Here is a 20,647-nt window from a genome sequence, read left to right on the forward strand (position 1 = left end):
GCAACGCTGCATGTAATGTCAAACTTTGTAGTACATTTCAGATTCCCACTACTGTTGGCCTTCAAAGTAAAATGTTTCCAAATTCTACTCTGTGCCTCTCAGATTTGGTTGAACTGTAAAAGATTGTATGCTTTCCCTTTGTTTGATAAAATCTTGATAAATTGTTCATTTTCTGCTTCCTTTGGCTACATTACAGCATATTGCAACAATCATAAAACAAGGCATCATTTTCGTGACTCAGCACTGTCACCTGAGGTCTCCGGAGGTGCTGTGCAGAATCTACTAGAACAGACAGACTATGTATCACCTATCCACATTAGTTTGGCAGGCCACTGCACTCACCCCAGGGAGACCGGGCTAAGAGGACACAACCAAGGCCGATGGTCACAGGACCATCCGTTATCCTCACTGTTCCCAAACAAGGACATGGGAACTCCACCAGTGCCCAGCTGGGAAGATACCATCCTCACTGACCGCCCAGCATGCCGAATCACCGCTAATCCCCCACCCACCCCTAGGAGGGCAAGAGGCCCCACACTGCTGTTCTCAGAACCCCTAACACACCAGGATCGATGGCTTGAATAAAGAAGTCAGAAGAAAAATAAACACCACAGTTCCAAGGGCGTCTGCTTTCACTGCCTTGTGCTCTGGGTTTAATTAATGACAATAGCTGTATCAATGTTTGCTTTTTGGTCATCTTAAAATAATTAATTCAATGCATCTTTTGGTCAAAACCTTTGCGGGCATAGCAACATTCGGTTGAAATTACAGTGCAATACAACAGTTTATCAGTCCTGTCAATTTTTCTATCAGCGGCTCTTCAACTTCCTCTTTTGTCTGAGTGTTGCTTCCTCTTTCATTTACTGTTTTGCAGAGCAGCTTCAAAAAGACTTTGGTAACGCTGAACATAGACAAATGAGATAACAGAATTCTTGCGCAACGGACTTTAAAAATGAAACAACCTATCTGACAAATTAGTTTGTCTTGATCTTAGAGTCATTGTGTTTGGGGTTGGTGAGACGTGCACAAGATGGGTGAGTACTAGAAAGAAAGTAAATTACTTTCTCAAATACAACAACGTGATAATCTTCTCTCTGTCTGCAGCACCGGTGTGTTCATTAATGGATGTTTAACAAAAGTAGCATTTGCAGTTGTGGCAGTATCTGTTGATGGATCTAGTTTACATGCTGTTTGCTGGAGTGTGAGTGAAATGTCAGGAGACACCAGCACCCTGTCTTGGAGAAGCATGTCTCCCACCAGCCCATCAAAGACCCCAGGCATGTCTCCCACATCAACAATTGCGAGGGACAGCATCTTCCCGGTGAAGATTATCAAAGTGTGTTTCCTCAGCAACAGCTTCAACCTCGGCAAAAACTTCAAATTGGTCTGCTGTGACGAAGGAATGACAGTCAGGGTATTTTACAACTACTTTGCTAACTAATATCAGTTTTGTTCTGTGCTGTACATTTGTGGGCTGGTCGGGCCTAGTGTGGAAAAGGAAGGATGCTCTGAACTATGGCAGCTTACTTGTGATAGCCAGTATACACTCTGGACTGATCATCAGCCAAATGCTGGATTGACACATACACGAATGAGAAAGACTAATACAGTCTTAACATAAAATGCTACTCAAAAAGGGTAGAGCTGAAATTCAAACTCATAAGCTTGTCACACTGACAACAACTATCTTCAGTTTCCTGCGAACAATGACTTTTACAAAAGCTTCAAACATCTAGCAGTGCAATTGAATTATTAAAATATTACTTATAATTTTAATTAAAGTTGACATCATGGTGCAAAGCAAATTTAGCATTGACAGTTGGCCTTAGATAACTTCTTTAGGTTGGGCCTCATTCGGGCAAAGAACAAGGATTTTGGAAAAGTAAGCCAATTGGTCCAAGTATTCTGCTTCAAGCCAAGATATTTTGTGTGTGTTTTTCATGTGCCATGTCATAATAAATGTCCACCTAATTTCATATCATTCAATCATATCGGGACAATTTTTCTTTTTTTTTGTTTGGGACTCCTAAAATTCAAACGTTTAGAAGTATAGAAGTGTTTATAAAAACTGGCTGGTTTTAAGCATGTCATGGCAATAACAATCAGAATAATAATAATAAAGTATTTAGAATAAATGAACAGCAAATTGAAGTGGAGTATATTGGTCTAGTGATCAGCATATCAGTCTCACGGCTTCCTGTGTGGTAGTTGTATGTTCTCCGTGTGGTTGCATACGTTTTCCGCAGGTACTCTCCTCTCTTATTCCTCAGAAATTGAACAAATATAGCATTTTTCTGCTGGATGTGCCATGCAAATGGTTGCCGATCAGTCCAGAGTGTATCCTACCTCGCCCCTGAAGTCAGCTGAAATATGTAGGCTCAAGTATACTCGCAACCTGAGGGATAAATAAGACATATAGAATAATAGCTAGATAGATAGATAGATAGATAGATAGATAGATAGATAGATAGATAGATAGATAGATAGATAGATAGATAGATAGATAGATAGATAGATAGATAGATAGATAGATAGATAGATAGCTAGATAGATAGATAGATAGATAGATAGATAGATAGATAGATAGATAGATAGATGCAAATAAGTATTTGAACACCTGTCTATCAGCTAGAATTATAACCCTCAAAGTCCGCCTTTAAAAGTCTACCTCCAGTCCATGTATTATCCTGAATCAGATGCACCTGTGTGAGGTTGTTAGCTACATGAAGAAACCTGTCCACCCCATACAATCAGGAAGAATCAAACTTGTATCATGGCTAAGACCAAAGAGCTGTCCAAAGACACCAGAGACAAAGGGCGACGGAGCAGCTTGGTTGGTGAAAAAAGGTCCACTGCTGGAGCAATCAATGGAAGAAAATGGAAGAAGCTAAACATGACGATCAATCTCAATCAGAATGGAGCCCCATGCAAGATATCACCTCGTGGGGTCTCAATGATCCTTAGAAAGGTGACGAATCAGCCCAGGATTACACAACAGGACTTGGTCAATGACCTGAAAAGAGCTGGGAACACCGTTTCCAAGGTGACTGTTGGTAATACACTTAGACGTCATGATTTGAAATCATGCATGGCACAGAGATTTCCCCTGCTTTCCCCAGCACTTGTCAAGGCCCGTCTTAAGTTTGGCAATGACCATTTGGATGATACAGAGGAATCATGGGAGAAAGTTTTGTGGTCAGATGCGACAAAATGGAACTTTTTGGTCATAATTTCACTAACCGTGTTTGGAGGAAGATGAATGAAGAGTTCCATCCCAAGATCATACGTACTGTGAAGCATGGGGGTGGTAGCATCATGCTTTGCGGATGTTTTTCTGCACATGGGACAGGACGACTGCACTGTATTAAGGAGAGGATGACCGTGGCCATGTATTGTGAGGTTTTGTGGAACAACCTTTTTCCCTCAGTCAGAGCATTGAAGATGGGTCGTGGCTGGGTCTTTCAACATAACAATGACCTGAAGACACAGCCAGGAAAACCAAGGATTTGCTCCGTAAGAAGCATATCAAGGTCCTGGCGTGGCCTAGCCAGTCTCCAGACCTAAACCCAATAGAAAATCTTTGGAGGGAGCTGAAACTCTGTGTTTCACAGCGACAGCCCAGAAACCTGATTTAGAGAAGGTCTGCATGCTTACGATGAAAATTTCAGACCCCTCCATCATTTCTAAGTAGGCAAACGTACAATATAGGAGGGTGTTCAAATACTTATTTACTTCACTGTAGATAGAAAAGGGCATCATGATAATTTGCTCAACAGGGTCAACAGCGTTGATTCTATATTGAAGGACAGACAATGACTTACCTCCCTTGACCCTGCTCAGTGTATTTGGTGGTTTATCCAATTGAGCTGCATACCAATGTACTGTCTTACCAAGTTTTCAGCTTCACAGGAAATAATCTTCTGTCACAGGATGTCATCAGCACTGTCCTTTCCGGTGGCTGTTTAGGCCCAGGCATAAAACACACCCTTTGTTACTGTCTGCTCCTCAACCATCTCAAGTCATCTGAGATACATTGGCTGCACCCAGACATGACCGTGGCTGAACTCACCCACCGATATGAGCAGCAGCACCTGGAGGCTGAGTGGAGGTCTATATACCTCATTGATTGTGGTGGACTACAGATGCTTGAAATGAAACAAGGCCCATTTATTGTAGCTCCTACTTTTCCAGATATGACCTGAGGATCAGATACATTCCATCAGACTTCTTGGAAAAATTCCAAGAAGACAGAACCACCATGCTCTACTTTTACCAGCAGGTCAACTAGTTGTTGTTGTTTGAGGGCTTGTATAGTTCTAAAAGACAGAAAATCATTTTAAGATACTTAAAACTGAGTGTTTATACAGGTACGCAGTGACTATATGCAGCAGTTTGCCTCAAAAGTCAGTGATGGGATGGCTCTGCAGCTGGGCTGCTTGGAGATTAGGTAGTACAAACTTCCAAGCATATATTTCTGAATCAGTCCTCTGCATAAAAGAAGAACAACAAAAAAAATATATATATTTTTTATTTTTATTGTGCTTGCAGGAGATTCTACAAAGACATGAATCCAAAGGGACTGGAGAAAAAGTCCAACTTTGAGCTGTTGGAGTAAGTGTGTGCCAAATGCTTTATGGACACTCTCTGACATACATGCGAATACACTCAGACATCAGGCAGTTTTAACCCATCGTCAAACATGCATCAAGTTTAGAGGTAAGGTGAGGTGAGATTCTGGAATAAACACAATTTCATTTGGAACATCCGACATATGCAGTGCAGAAAATGAGTATTTGAAAACCCTGCTATATTGCAAGTTCTCCCACTTAGAAATCATGAAGGGGTTTGAAATTTTCATCATAGGTGCATGTCCACTGTGAGAGAGATTATCAAAAAAGAAAAATCCAGAAATCACAATGTATGATTTTTTAACGATTTATTTGTGTTACAGCTGCAAATAAGTATTTGAACACCTGAGAAAACCAATGTTAATATTTGGTCCAGTAGCCTTTGTTTGCAACTACCAAGGTCAAAGGTTTCCTGTAGTTGTTCACCAGGTTCGCACACACTGCAGCAGGGATTTTGACCCACTCCTCCACACAGATCTCTATATCAGAAAGGTTTCTGGGCTGTCACTGAGAAACACGAAGTTTCAGCTCCCTCCAAAGATTTTCTATTGGGTTTAGGTCTGGAGACTGGCTAGCCCACGCCAGAACCTTGATATGCTTCTTACGGAGCAACTCCTTGGTTTTCCTGGCTGAGTGGTTTGGGTCATTGTCATGTTAAAAGACCCAGCCACGACCCATCTTCAATACTCTGACTGAGGGAAAGAGGTTGTTCCCCTAAATCTCACATTATATGGCCGCAATCATCGTCTCCTTAATACAGTGCAGTCGTCCTGTTCCATGTGCAGAAAAACACCTCCAAAGCACGATGCTACCACCCCCATGCTTCACAGTAGGGATGGTGTTCTTGGGATAGAACTCATCATTTGTCTTCCTCTAAACACGGTTAGTGGAATTATGACCAGAAAGTTATGAAAATTATGACCATTTTGGTCTCATCTGACCACAAAACTTTCTCCCATGACTCCTCTGTATCATCCAAATGGTCACTGGCCAACTTAGGACGGGCCTTGACATGTCCTGGTTTAAGCAGGGGAACCTTCCGTGCCATGCATGATTTCAAACCATGACGTACGTCTAAGTGTATTACCAACAGTCACCTTGGAACTAGTGGTCCCAGCTCTTTTCAGGTAATTGACGAAGTCCTGCCATGTAGTCCTGGGCTGATTCCTTACCTTTCCAAGGATCAATGAGACCACACGAGGTGATATCTTGCATGGGGCTCCACTCCAATTGAGATTGACTGTCATGTTTAGCTTCTTACATTTTTTAATGATTGCTCCAACAGTGGACCTTTTTTCACCAAGTTGCTTGGCAATTTCTCCGTAGCCTTTCCAGCTGTGTGGAGTTGTACAATTTTGTCTCTGGTGTCTTTGGACAGCTCTTTGGTCTTGGCCATGTTACAAGTTTGAGTCTTACTGGTTGCATGGGGTGGACAGGTGTCTTTATGCAGCTAACGACATCACATAGGCGGATCTGATTCAGCATAATACATGGAGTGCAGGTGGACTTTTAAGCAGGTCTTTGAGGGTCACAATTCTATCTGATAGACAGGTGTTCAAATACTTATTTGCAACTGTATCGTTAAAAAATCATACATTGTGATTTCTGGATTTTTCTTTAGATTATCTCTCTCACAGTGGCGATGCACCTATGATGAAAATTTCAGACCCCTCCATGATTTCTAAGTGGGATAACTTGCAATCTAGCAGGGTGTTCAAATACTTATTTTCTTCACTGTATCTTTGGTGCCATTCCCCGTCCGCTGCCTGTAACAGCAGGTTTAGTCTTGTCTATTGGTCTGAAATACCTTCTCTGAATCTTGGCGTTAAAAATTGGAATGGTGGCAAGTGTGTATTGACTCCAATTGAACTTGAGTATGAATGTGATCGGTTACTTCTGAACATACCTCTATCCCAGTTGTAAGAGGGAGTGCATCTTTGTGCAAACACATTTATTTTTCTTTATCTTACTTTGACTTTCTTTTACCAGATAAAAGACCAAGTTAACGCAAAACATCTTTTGCATTCGTGACCTGGTCAAGAAGATAGCAAATTAAACATCAAGTCAAACTCAATTACTCAATTTTATTTTAGTTATTTTCACCTCCCCTCTCAAAAAGATACAAAAATAAATCAGTTGAGTTTATTCTGGGTCAAATTAATCGTGGAAAATATTTTTGAATGATTTATTTTGATCAAAATTGTTTTATGTCATGAAAATTTTTTTGTGTGTTTTTTTTTTTAACAGAGGTATACAGACTTTTCATATTCACTGTAGCCTTCTACCGGTTTTTGTGATCTGCCCTATTTAACAAGTGGAAACAATATAGTATGAGATCATTTTTGGAGCTGAATTTGCTTTAATTTGTTATTTTATTCATTGTTTGTGATTTTATAATGATGTTTCAGATTAAGTGAAATTGTTCAGCAATATCTGAATTTGCACATTCATGTATAGTTTGTTTCATTTTATTTGACTGCCATGCCCTGATTTAAAAAAAAAAAGGAAGAAAGCAGAAGTTACTCAGTACTCAGTAGTTGCGTAGTTTTTTGACTGAGTAGTTTCTTACTCTTACTCGAGTAATTGTTTGGAGGATTACTTTTTATTTTACTTGGATCATTAACTGCAAGTAAACAGTACTATTTTTGAATACAGTGTTTGGCTGCTTCTCATTGAGAGTAGGGGTGGGCAAACAGATTCAATTTATAAAGTGGACAGATGGATCATTCAGAGATTATATAGATGTACAGAGCGCTTTGGATGTAAAATATGTAAAAATATAAATGTTAAAAATTATTACTTTATTATTAATGAACTAAAATTAAATCTACATTTTAAATTGCTAATTTAAAAAATGCATTTTCTCTGATAAATTAATTAAACAATTATTAAATTATTATTAATTAAATTGACTCTGGGCCCTATGGGGGGCACAAACCAGTGCAATCTGTAGGCCGGTCCCAAGCCCGGATAAATGCAGAGGGTTGCGTCAGGAAGGGCATCCGGCGTAAAAACTGTGCCAAACAAATATGAGCGTTCATCTAAAGAATCCCATACCGGATCGGTCGTGGCCCGGGTTAACAACGCCCGCCCCCGGCACTGCTAACCCTCAGGGCGTCGGTGGAAATTCAGCTACTGTGGGTCGAAGACAAAGAAGAGGAGGAAACCGGATCCAGCGTCAGAAGAAAAAGAGGAATGCACAGAGCCTACAACTGAGTGTAGGGACTTTGAATGTTGGGACTATGACAGGAAAAGCTCAGGAGTTGGTTGACATGATGATTAGGAGAAAGGTTGATATTCTGTGCATCCAAGAGAGCAGGTGGAAAGGTAGTAAGGCTAGAAGTTTGGGAGCAGGGTTTAAATTATTCTACCACGGAGTAGATGGGAAGAGAAATGGAGTAGGGGTTATTTTAAAGGAAGAGCTGGCTAAGAATGTCTTGGAGGTGAAAAGAGTATCAGATCGAGTGATGAGACTAAAATTTGAAATTGAGGGTGTTATGTATAATGTGGTTAGCGGCTATGCACCACAGGTAGGATGTGACCTAGAGTTGAAAGAGAAATTCTGGAAGGAACTAGATGAAGTAGTTCTGAGCATCCCAGACAGCGAGAGAGTTGTGATTGGTGCAGATTGTAATGGACATATTGGTAAAGGAAACAGGGGCGATGAAGAAGTGATGGGTAAGTACGGCATCCAGGAAAGGAACTTTGAAGGGCAGATGGTGGTGGACTTTGCAAAAAGGATGGAGATGGCTGTAGTGAACACTTATTTCCAGAAGAGGGAGGAACATATAGTGACCTACAAGAGCGGAGGTAGAACCACGCAGGTAGATTATATTTTGTGCAGATGATGTAATCTGAAGGAGGTTACTGACTGTAAAGTAGTGGTAGGGGAGAGTGTAGCTCGACAGCATAGGATGGTAGTATGTGAGATGATTCTGGTGGTGGGTAGGAAGATTAAGAAGACAAAGGTAGAGCAGAGAACCATGTGGTGGAAGCTGAGAAAGGAAGAATGTTGTGCGGCCTTCCGGAAAGAGGTGAGACAGGCTCTCGATGGACAACCGAAGCTCCCGGAAGACTGGACGACGACAGCCAAGGTGATCAGAGAGACAGGCAGGAGAGTACTTGGTGTGTCATCTGGTAGGAAAGGGGAGAAGGAGACTTGGTGGTGGAGCCCCAAAATACAGGGAGTCATACAAGGAAAGAGATTAGCGAAGAAGAAGTGGGATACTGAGAGGACTGAGGAGAGGCGAAAGGAGTACATCGAGATGCGACGTAGGGCAAAGGTAGAGGTGGCAAAGGCTAAACAAGAGGCATATGAAGACATGTACACCAGGTTGGACACGAAAGAAGGAGAAAAGGATCTCTACAGGTTGGCCAGACAGAGGGATAGAGATGGGAAGGATGTGCAGAAGGTTAGGGTGATTAAGGATAGAGATGGAAATGTGTTGACTGGTGCCGGTAGTGTGCTAAATAGATGGAAAGAATACTTTGAGAAGTTGATGAATGAAGAAAATGAGAGAGAAGGAAGAGTTGAAGAGGCAAGAGTGAAGGACCAGGAAGTGGAAATGATTACTAAGGGGGAAGTCAGAAAGGCATTACAAAGGATGAAAAATGGGAAGGCAGTTGGTCCTGATGACATACCGGTAGAGGTATGGAAGCAATTTGGAGAGATGGCTGTGGAGTTTTTGACCAACTTATTCAACAGAATACTAGCGGGCGAAAAGATGCCTGAAGAATGGAGGAAAAGTGTTCTAGTTCCCATTTTTAAGAACAAAGGGGATGTTCAGAGCTGTGGGAACTATAGAGGAATAAAGTTGATGAGCCACACAATGAAGTTATGGGAAAGAGTAGTGGAGGCTAGACTCAGGACAGAAGTAAGTATCTGCGAGCAACAGTATGGTTTCATGCCTAGAAAGAGTACCACAGATGCATTATTTGCCTTGAGGATGCTCGTGGAAAAGTACAGAGAAGGTCAGAAGGAGCTACATTGTGTCTTTGTGGATCTAGAGAAAGCCTATGACAGAGTACCAAGAGAGGAACTGTGGTACTGCATGCGTAAGTCTGGTGTGGCAGAGAAGTATGTTAAAATAGTACAGGACATGTATGATGGCAGCAGAACAATGGTGAGGTGTGCCTTAGGTGTGACAGAGGAATTTAAGGTGGAGGTGGGACTGCATCAGGGATCAGCTCTGAGCCCCTTCCTGTTTGCAGTGGTAATGGATAGGCTGACAGATGAGGTTAGACTGGAATCCCCTTGGACCATGATGTTCGCAGATGATATTGTCATATGCAGTGAAAGCAGGGAGCATGCAGAGGAACAATTGGAAAGATGGAGACATGCACTGGAAAGGAGAGGAATGAAGATTAGCAGAAGTAAAACAGAATATATGTGCGTGAATGAGAAAAGTAGAGGGGGAAGAGTGAGGCTACAGGGAGAAGAGATAGCGAGGGTGGACGACTTCAAATACTTGGGGTCAACAATACAGAGCAATGGAGAGTGTGGTCAGGAAGTGAAGAAACGGGTCCAAGCAGGTTGGAACAGCTGGCGAAAGGTGTCTGGTGTGTTATGTGACAGAAGAGTCTCTGCTAGGATGAAGGGCAAAGTTTACAAAACAGTGGTGAGGCCGGCCATGATGTACGGATTAGAGACGGTGGCACTGAAGAAACAACAGGAAGCTGAACTGGAGGTGGCAGAAATGAAGATGTTGAGGTTCTCGCTCGGAGTGACCAGGTTGGATAGGATTAGAAATGAGCTCATTCGAGTGACAGCCAAAGCTGGATGTTTTGGAGACAAGATTCGAGAGAGCAGACTTCGATGGTTTGGACATGTTCAGAGGCGAGAGAGTGAGTATATTGGTAGAAGGATGCTGAGGATGGAGCTCCCAGGCAAAAGAGCGAGAGGAAGACCAAAGAGAAGGTTTATGGATGTGGTGAGGGAAGACATGAGGGCAGTTGGGGTTAGAGAGGAAGATGCAGGAGATAGGCTAAGATGGCAAAAGATGACACGCTGTGGCGACCCCTAACGGGACAAGCCGAAAGGAAAAGAAGAAGACTCTGGGCGAGAGGTGAGGTACAGCCTGAACTGGTCACCAGCCAGTCCTTAGGGACACAGAAATGCAAAACTCACATTCACATCTAAGGACAATTAAGAGTCTTCAATTAATCTACTGTGTATGTTTTTGAGATTTGGGAGGAAACTGGAGTACCTGGAGAAAACCCATACAGGCAGGGATGGAGAACATGCAAACTCTGCACAGGGAGGCCAGACTGAAAACCCTGGACCTCAACTTGTGAGGCAGATGTGCTAACTAGTTGTCCTCCTTCTTCATCTTCTTTTCCAATTGTATATCCCGTTAGGGGTCGACACAACGCGTCATCTTTTTCCATCTAAGCCCATCTCCTGCATCTTCCTCTCTAATACCACTGCCCTCATGTCTTCCCTCACAGTATTCATCAAACTTCTCTTTGATCTTCCTCTTGCTCTTTTGTCTGGCAGCTCCATCCTCAGCACCATTCTACCAATATACTCACTCTTTCGCCTCTGGACATGTCCAAACCATCGAAGTCTGCTCTCTCGAATCTTGTCTCCAAAACATCCAGCTTTGGCTGTAACTCTTCCTCCATCCACTCCCCATTTCATTGCAGACCAAAATGTCATCTGCAAACATAATTTTGCAAGGGGATTCCACTCTCACCTCATTTGTCACCCTATCCCACCCTATCCATTACCACTGCAAACAGGAAGGAGTTGATCTCTGATGCTGTCCCAACTCAACCTCATATTCTTCTGTCAAACTTATTGCACACCTCACAACTCTTCTGCTGCCCTCATCCATCCATCCATCCATGCATCCAGTTTCTTTTGCCACTAAACCTCACAGGGGTCGTAGGGAGCCAATCCCAGCTGTCAACGGGTAGGAGGCGGGGTACACCTTGAACTGGTTTGCCAGCCAATCGCAGGGCACATCTAGACAAACAGCTGCACTCACAATCACACCTTGGGGCAATTTAGAGTGTCCAATTAATGTTACATGTTTTTGGGATGTGGGAGGGAACCGGAGTGCCCGAAGAAAACTCACGCAGGCACAGGGAGAACATGCAAACTCCACAGACGTGGGTCCGGGATTGAACTTGGGACCTCAGAACTGTGAGGGCAACGCATTTCCAGCTGAGCCACCGTTTCGCCTCCTCATACATGTCCTCTTCTATTCTAACATACTTCACTGCCACAGCAGACTTCCACACACACTACCACAGTTCCTCTATTGCTATTCTGTCATCAGCTTTCTCTAGATCCAGAAAGACACAATATACCTCCTCTTGAGCTTCTCTGTGCTTTTCCAATAGCATTTTCAAACCAAATAATGCATCAATGGTACTCTATCTAGGCATGAAACCATTCAATGCTCTGCACATCACATTTATTCTTAAAAATGGGCACTAGCACACTTTTCCTCCATTCTTCAGGTATCATCTCACCCACTATAATTCTGTTGAATACGTTGGTTAAAAACTCCAGAGCCACCTCTCCAAAATACCTCCACAAGTATGTCATCAGGACCAACTGCCTTTCCTTTTTTCATACTCTTTTGTACCTTCCCCCGACTAATCATTGCCACTTCCTGGTCCACCACACTTGTCTCTTCTACTCTTATCTCTTATCTTTTTCATTCATCAACTCCTCAAAGTATTCTTTCCATTTATCTTGTACAATACTGGCGCCAGTCAACACATTTCCATCTCTATCATTAATCACTCTGACAAGTTGCACAACCTTACCACCTCTGTCCTTCTGTCTGGTCAATGTGTAGAGATCCTTTTCTTCTTTTTGGTGACCCCTTCTTCTCTTTAACTCCAATTCAAAGTCTTTACACTGGCTTCCAGTCACCTTTAGAATAGATTCTTCTACTGGTATATATATCACGAAATGGTTCAGGTCCTGGGGGCACGGTGACAGCTGTAAGAGCACCTGCCTCGCAGTTCTGAGAAGCAGAGTTCAAATCCCCTTCGTAGAGTTTGCATTTTCTCCCCATCCCTGTGTGGGTTTTTTCCGGGCACTCCTAAATTGCACCTAGGTGAAATCATGAGAGTGAATGTATTCTGTCTCCGCCCTGCGATTGATTGACAACCAATTCAGGGTGTACCGCGATGACAGCTGGGATAGGCTCCAGCACTTCCGTGACCGTTATGAAGGATAATTGGCTAAGAAAATGGATGGATGGGTGGATGGAGGGTTTAAGTCCTGAATACATGAAAAAAATGCTAATGGAATATAAACTCGGTTGGGGTCTGAGATCAACGGACTCAGGTCAAATAGTGGAGGACAGAGTTCAAAGCAAACATGGTGAAGCAGCATTTAGTTATTATGCTGCACACAAATGGAATAAGTTGCCAACAGAAGTGACCTCAGCCCCAACTGTGAATGATTTTAAATCCATGTTAAAAACTTATTTTGTCTTAGTGTTTCCACTTTCATTTATATTTCTTGCACTGGATGTTGTTTTAATTGTACTTTTATTTTAATTTTCAATGATCTTTTCTTTATTTTAAATAATATATTCATGTGTATTCAAATGCTTTTTATCATATAAAGGACAATGTGCACATTGTACATTGTGTATGAAATGTGCGATACAAATAAATTAGCTTTGCTTTGCTTACATCAGACTCCAGGATTGTAGCCCCCACATTAGCTAAATAATTTATCACGGGGGATTTTCCATATCGGACTTCACATATTTCGTCGAGAAAAACAAAACTTATTGTTGTTTCATAATCTATGACCAAAGATTTAACCCTATGATAGACCTACGATAGCAAAGTGTCGTCACCCAATAGGATTGCATATTGTGACCAGCGTATCCTCCCGCGCTTGCTCTTGTCAACATACTTGATTGTCAACATTTAACAACAAATCAATGTTTACCGAAGGTTTAGAGCATAGGTGTCAAGCTCTGGGCCCGCAGTGTAATTATATTTGGCCCACGAGGCAAATTCAAATTAATATTAGGGCAGGCCCGCCGTTATTACAAGTATTACGCACTTGTTTGATTCCATATATTATAAGGATCATTTGTTCAACCTTGGCCCCTGCCTTTGTTCACTTTAAAATTTTGGCCCACTGTGAATTTGAGTTTGACACCCCTGGTTTACAGCATGACTTGAGAGAACGGCTGCATGTTTACAAACCAACCAGACTCCATATTGGTTGTCTGCTTGTGACCCCGGTTGCATTGACTGGAGACATTTTCTGGTTCTGCCTCTCCCACACTGTTCAATTTGACTAGCTATAACCTAATGGGGCGGCACAGTGGATGACTGGTTAGCACGTCTGCCTCACAGTTCTGAGCGGGTTCAAATTTAGCCTTGCTGATGTGGATTTTCCATGTTCTCCATGTTATTGTGTTGTTTTTTTCCAGCTACTCTGGTTTCCTCCCACACCGAAAAACATGCCCGATATGTTAACTAATTTTTCAGTAGGTTTAAATGTGAGTGCGAATGGTTGTGTGTTTATATGTGACCTGTGACCTTGGCTGGCAACCAGTTCTGGGTGCACTCCACCTCCTGGGATATGCTCCACCATGCCTGCTACCCTTGTGAGGATGACTTGTGTAGAAAATGGATGGAATGGATGGAAGCCTGGTGATTGAAAAAAGAGGCGATGGTGGTGGTATCAGACTACATGTTGTGTAGTATTGCCAGTGGAAAGATCTTACGACAGTAGTCTGGGAACTGTCAAAAAACAAATTTGTCTTGTAGTCTGATCCAGGAATTATATCCATGTTTTTGAGGGAGGTGATGTGGCAGAAATCTGAGTTAACTGGGGAAAGGAAGGCTTGAGTTGATATTCAAAAACCAGAACCTCTCAACTGTGAGATAGACGTGTTAACCATGTGTGTTGTGATTAATCAAGAAAAATTGTTTGGGCCTTCATGGAAAGACATCATCATGATATTGAGAAAAGATATGAGTACAAACTTTCAATCCTGTTGAAAACTCAAAAGCTTCACAATGTACGAGTCGACATTTATTTATTATAACCATGATCAAATTTGGAAGTGTTCTCATAATTCCCCTTTGAGGTATTGCATTTAAGAACGAACACTAGAAACTGTTTCTGTAACCATTTCAGAACCAAGCTGTTCCATTTTTTACAACTCCACTTTGACAGTGTCGATCGAAATATTTTTATTGAATGAAGTGGCCAATGTGTGTGGAAATGTTGGCTAGAGAGATGACATGGAGCCATGATTTACAAATTCAATGGTTTATCAAGATCTGACTTTTCTTCATCAGGAAGGATGTGGGACTAGAGCTGTTCTTTCCAAAAGAGCTGATCAACAGCATGAAGGTAGAGATCCATCATAAGTTCTGTGGTTTCCTCTGCCATCTAAATCTGATTTTTTATTTACCACATATCAGCCAAAGCAGCTGCGTCGAATGGTACAGCAGACGTTTCAAGGCTACGCCACACTGAACCAGGACCAGTGCATGGCAAAGTTCTTCAGGACTCTGGCTCAGTGTTATAGTTATACACAGGAGAGATTTGCCTGCCAGCTGGTGGTAAGTCAGTGTGGCATGACAGAAAGTACAGTATATAACCTTTTCCAATCTCAAATCTCCCAGGAGTTACATTGTTATTGTTGACACTTACCTGCCACAACATGACGTACACATGTATAATATCTGTTGTCACATATTCCTTTACAAAAATCAGTTCATGGCCTTCTGTGAAGCACCAAGCAGTGCTCCCGGCTATACTTTTACCCCCAGATGGAGGTGCTTCCAGAGGTGCACCCAACAATGGCAATACGTTTAAATCTGATGAAACCAATTTAGTAATTGTAATACTATTTACACATACACATTGCTTCCGTATCCATACCGTAGTCTCACTCTCTTTGTGCTTGTTAAAAACACAGATACGAACAGTGGTGTGCAAAGCTATGTTTCTGCTGCTGAACAAATCCCCACACCCTCCACCCCTTTTAAAACACATTGTCAACAGTAGCGGGTGGGGGTTAGGTTGCTTGGATGCCATTGGTTGCCAGCCTGATGCCCTCCAAATCTATAGGTACCAGGGGTAATTTAACCCCACCTCCTTGCATGCTACTGCATACAAACATTTTGATAGTGGTGCAATCATCATGAAGGGTAAATTTTTTGATGAAGCTGTGGCTGCAGAGTGTCACATGAAAACTTTTACCACCAGCTCATTTTGGGTGTATCTCAATCACTGACCCATTTTAAAGTGGACTGGTCTGTGCTACAGTATTCTCACAGGCAAGCTCATATATGTGACTTTGTTTCCCTAAAGCATGGTTGGCGTGTAACCATAGACCTGGTCATTGGATCTGAAGGTATCAGTCAGCAAACTGAGAATTCAACGGTAAGCTCTCTCTCTCTTTAAATAAAAAAAAAAATTCCTGCTTTTATGAGACATTTTGGTAAAAAGATGTATTTTTTTCCCAAGCCTGTCCTTCTGGCCACATTCTCTCAGGTCAGAAGTATCTTGTGCTCTGCAGAGCGCCATGGCCGAGCTCTGCTCACCATATACATAGAAGGAACCAAGCAGGTAACCTTCCCTGCCTCCTTGATGCTCAGTAACAAATAGTGTCATATTTACATAAAGCACTATATTGTGTTGTATAATAATGTGTCATGGCCAGAAATCGTGGCTGAACCAAAATGCACGACTGATGAGGCTTAGTAGCAGTTTGGGAGGAGTCTTTATTCGATCCAATGTCCAAATACCGGTAAGCAGTCCGCGAAGACAGCAATAGTAGATTTGGCAGGCGTAAGTGGAAGGTCAATCACGGGTTGGGGTTCGGTACACGGAATAGCAAGAGCAGAAACAAGGAGTTGCGGGAACGTGACATGGGGTCTATGATCTGGCAAAGACCAGACCGCACGCGTGGCCATAAATACGTGGGACATAATGACATAGATGAGACACCGGTGCATGCATCTACTGATGGGAGCAGGTGAGCGCCACATCGGGGACCAGCACAGCCATAACAGGACTGGCACAGCCATGACAGTAAACGGCTGACCCCGGATGGCCCAGGAGGATCAGGATGTGCTGCATGAAAGTCCTTGATGAGGGAGGAGTCAACCACGAACCAGGAAGGGATCCAAGAGTGCTCCTCGAGTCCGTAGCCTTTCCATTCCATCAGGTACTGGAACCCCCTCCCTCGACGGCGCGCGGACAGGAGCCGACGCACAGTGTGGACAGGGCGTCTGTTAAATATGAGGGGGGGAGCAGGGGGTTCAGCAGGCGGGAGCAACAGAGACACATGAGCCGGATTTAGCCGACTGACGTGGAAAGCTGGGTGAACTCGCAACGATCTAGGAAATTTCAGCTTCATGGTGACTGGGTTTATCACCTTTGTGATCGGGAACGGATCGACGAACCTGGGAGCAAGCTTCTGTGATTCCACCCTGAGTGTAAGGTCCCTTCGCTGACAGCCAGATACGCTGGCCCACTCTCTGGTGCCTTCCCCCTCGTCGGTCCACTGCAGCCTTATAGGAGTGTCCCTTGTGGAGCAGCATCCTACGAGCTCGCTCCCGGGTCCGTCTACAGTGTCTCACCACGGCCAAAGCTGATGGAGCCGATGAGTTGGAGTCTATAGAAGTAAATAGGGAGGGTGGATAGTCGTGCACAATATGGAAGGGAGACATGTGAGAGAGAGTTATGTGAATACTCGACCCAACTTAACTGTTGCTCCACGAGCTCAGGTTGTGAGGAGCCAGGCATCGGAGCCCAATCTCCAGGTCCTGGTTTACCCGTTCAGTCTGGCCATTGTATTTCGGATGATGGGCTGAGGAAAGGCCCCAATAAGGGAGCAAAATTCTCTCCATAATCGAGAGACGAATTGGGGGCCCCGGTCAGACACCATGTCAGAGGGGAGGCCATGCAATCTGAACAATTTGGTCATCATGAGTTCGGCCGTCTCCTTTGCGGAGGGAGGCTTCGGTAGCGCGATGAAGTGAGCCATCTTGGAAAACCGGTCTACTACCGTGACGACTGCGGTGTGACCCTGTGACGTCGGTAGTCCCGTCACAAAGTCGAGAAAGATGTACGACCACGGGTATCGTGGGACGGAAAATGGGTGTAACTTCCCAGTAGGACGCTGTCAGGAGGGCTTGTGTGTGGCGCACGTTGACAAGGCTTTGATGTTCTCTCTAACGTCCTTCTTGCTATTTGGCCACCAGAAGCGTTGTTCTATTACGGATTGAGTTTTGGCTATGCCTGGGTGACATACGGTGCGGTTGGTGTGATTCCAGTTTAATACGCGAGACCGTAAATGGGAACGGGAATGATGAACAGCTTGCCGTCGGGTCATCCATCCGGGGTTTGAGCATCCTTAAGTGCGTCCTTTACTGTTGTTTCTAACCTCCCAACTAAATGACGATATGAAACGCGTTGGGGAGGATGGACGCCGGTTCTGTTTCCATTTTTTACTATCGTGAACCCGCGACAGCGCATCGGGTTTGCCGTTCTTTGAAGCCAGCTGATAGGAAACCATAAAATGAAACTGCATGAAGAAGAGGCCCCACCTGGCATTAAGTCTTTTGGCAGATTTCAAGTATTCCAGATTTTTGTGGTCGGTATAAACCACGAAAGGAAGCTGAGTCCCCTCCAACGAGTGTCTCCACTCCGTCAACACCGTTTTATTTGCTAAGAGCTCCCGGTCTCCAGTATCATAATTTCGTTCCGCGGGTGTCAATTTTTTTTTTTTATAGGAAGGCGCAGGGGTGTATCCTCCCATCGTTCTGACCACTCTGTGATAAAATGGGCCTTATCCCTGAATTTGACGCATCCACCTCTACAACGAACTGCCGGTCGGGATCCGGCAGGATGAGGATGGGACCGGAAGTAAAGCTGGCCTTAAGTGTACGAAGGCCGCCTGGCAACTTGGGCTCCAACTGAACGTACTATGGGCTGCCATGAGTGCGTGTAATGTTGCCGCTACCTTGCTAAAATTCCGAATGAATTTTCTATAAAAATTCACGAATTCGATAAACCTCTGAACCTTCTTACGTGAGTTAAGCACGGGCCATGGAGGATGGCCTCCACCTTGCGGGGATCCATGTGGATCTCGCCTTCCCCTAGAATGAATCCCAAAATCGACTCAGAGGTTTGATGGAACTTGCATTTTTCATCTTTTACATACCGTCCGTGGCACAGCAACCGCTGCAACACCGCTCATACGTGTTTGACATGAGTCGCTTCATTGGGTGAGAAGATCAGAATGTCGTCTAAATATACAAAGACATGGCAGTTGAGCATATTGTGAAGCACGTTGTTGATGAAGTTCTGGAAAACGGCTGGCGCGTTGGTGAGCCCAAAGGGCATCACCAAACATTCGTAATGCCCAGTGGGTGTGTTGAAAGCGGTCTTCCACTTGTCCCCCTCCCTTATGCGCACCAGGTGGTAGGCTCTTCAAAAATCCAATTTGATAAAGATTTTGGCCCCCTTCAGGAGCTCGAATGCCGTGGAAATGAGGGGAAGAGGGTACCTGTTTTTGACACTAACACTGTTCAGTCTTTGGTAATCAATCCAAGGTCTTAGGGATTTGTCCTTGTTCTTCACAAAGAAGAAACCGGCGTCTGCCGGTGAGGACGAGGGTCGAGTAAGTCCCGCCGCCAGTGATTCCTACACATATTCCCTCATGGCCTGGTGTTCTGCACCTGAAAGAGAAAAGAGTCTCCCTCGAGGGGGTGAGGTGCTGGCCAACAAGTCTATCGCACAATCATACGGCCTGTGTGGCGGAAGAGACTTTGCCTTAACTTTGGAAAACACCTCCTTGAGGTCTAGATAACTGGGAGGCACTAGGGATAGATCCACTTCCTGCTGCAGGGTCCTCGAGGTGTCTGAAGTGACATTCGTGCTCTGCCTCCTGGAGGGTGAGAGACAAGAGACCCAGCATACAGGCCCCCACGACTCAATTTATCCAGTTGTCCAGTTGATTTGGGAGGTATGCCATCTTAACCATGGACTTCCAAGGATAATGTCACTGTTCTGGGTATCAAACGCATGAAAGCTTATGTGTTCCATATGGGAATCTGGAAATGTCATGTTGAGCATCTGGGTGCGGTGAGTTATTTTGCATAGGAATGCGCTATTAGCCGCATACACATTCCGGAGGCATTGCATTTTGAAGGTCGTTCGACCTATAATGCTGATGAACGATTTAGGAGATTGCCGTCTGACCCGGAATCAATGAACGCCATAGCCGTGCGAAACCGTCCGCCTGAACTTAATGTCACACTAATGAGGGCTCGAACCAAACAAGTCGAAGTGTGGTTAAGACTCACCATCTTGGACACTCTGAGTGCGGGTCACCCCAAAGACGTTCTGACCATAAAGGCGTTGTTCCCGTTCCTTGGGTGACAGGTGAATGTCTTCCACTTGCTTGGGCTCTTCTGTGTCGGGAAGAGCCTGTTGCAGTCTGAGGCTCTGTCCAGCATTCCCCCATCATGCGTTGTCCTGTTCTTGATTTGCGAGCCTTTGATCGATTTTCAGGGCAAGCGTGATGAGGGTGTCCAAGTACGTTGGCAGGTCCACCGGGATTAGTTGATCCTCCTTCACTTTTTGGGACAGTTCGTTCTGTCATGATCCAACATTGCGGGGCTGGACCTAAATGCACGACTCACGAGACTTAGTAGTAGTTTGGGAAGAGTCTTTAGTCAATTATTGAAGAATCGTTGGTTGTTGTCAACTCTGTAGATGATTAATAGCAATTGTGTTGTGTCTTATGCCAACCTAAAAACCACCACTTTATGGCATTCAAATATTCATCTTATCTGAAAAAAACACATATGGGGATGGCGTATTTTGTTTTGGCAAATCTTTTTTCTGACACCATTAGTTAGGAAGCAATCTTGTCTTTGTGAGTTTTTATTTAAAAAAAACATCTGCAAGCAAAGAAAATGGCTAAAGTTTTATGAGTTGTCACCCATTGCTGAAAAATGAGAGGCCGTAGCTCAGTGGTGAGAGCACTGGTTTGGTAAAC

General features: G+C 43.8%; 1 protein-coding gene across 2 annotated transcripts in view; it reads left to right on the forward strand.

Moving 5' to 3' along the window:
* LOC133492446 (protein-tyrosine kinase 2-beta-like) overlaps positions 1-20,647 on the forward strand; it is an 89,465-nt gene that overhangs the window by 20,828 nt on the left and 47,990 nt on the right. The window contains exons 2-11 of one of the 2 annotated variants that reach the window (XM_061804636.1): positions 197-1,034; positions 1,105-1,414; positions 3,930-4,108; positions 4,192-4,279; positions 4,368-4,447; positions 4,549-4,611; positions 14,925-14,979; positions 15,051-15,191; positions 15,946-16,017; positions 16,102-16,203. In XM_061804636.1, the coding sequence (XP_061660620.1) occupies positions 1,211-1,414; positions 3,930-4,108; positions 4,192-4,279; positions 4,368-4,447; positions 4,549-4,611; positions 14,925-14,979; positions 15,051-15,191; positions 15,946-16,017; positions 16,102-16,203 (984 nt within the window). In that variant the 5' untranslated portion in view covers positions 197-1,034; positions 1,105-1,210. Of the gene's footprint in view, positions 1-196; positions 1,415-3,929; positions 4,109-4,191; positions 4,280-4,367; positions 4,448-4,548; positions 4,612-14,924; positions 14,980-15,050; positions 15,192-15,945; positions 16,018-16,101; positions 16,204-20,647 lie in introns of both variants that reach the window. The other variant, XM_061804645.1, reaches the window with a different exon arrangement.

This window comes from Syngnathoides biaculeatus, chromosome 2 (assembly GCF_019802595.1).
Source record: "Syngnathoides biaculeatus isolate LvHL_M chromosome 2, ASM1980259v1, whole genome shotgun sequence".
In the NCBI taxonomy this organism is placed as follows: domain Eukaryota; kingdom Metazoa; phylum Chordata; class Actinopteri; order Syngnathiformes; family Syngnathidae; genus Syngnathoides; species Syngnathoides biaculeatus.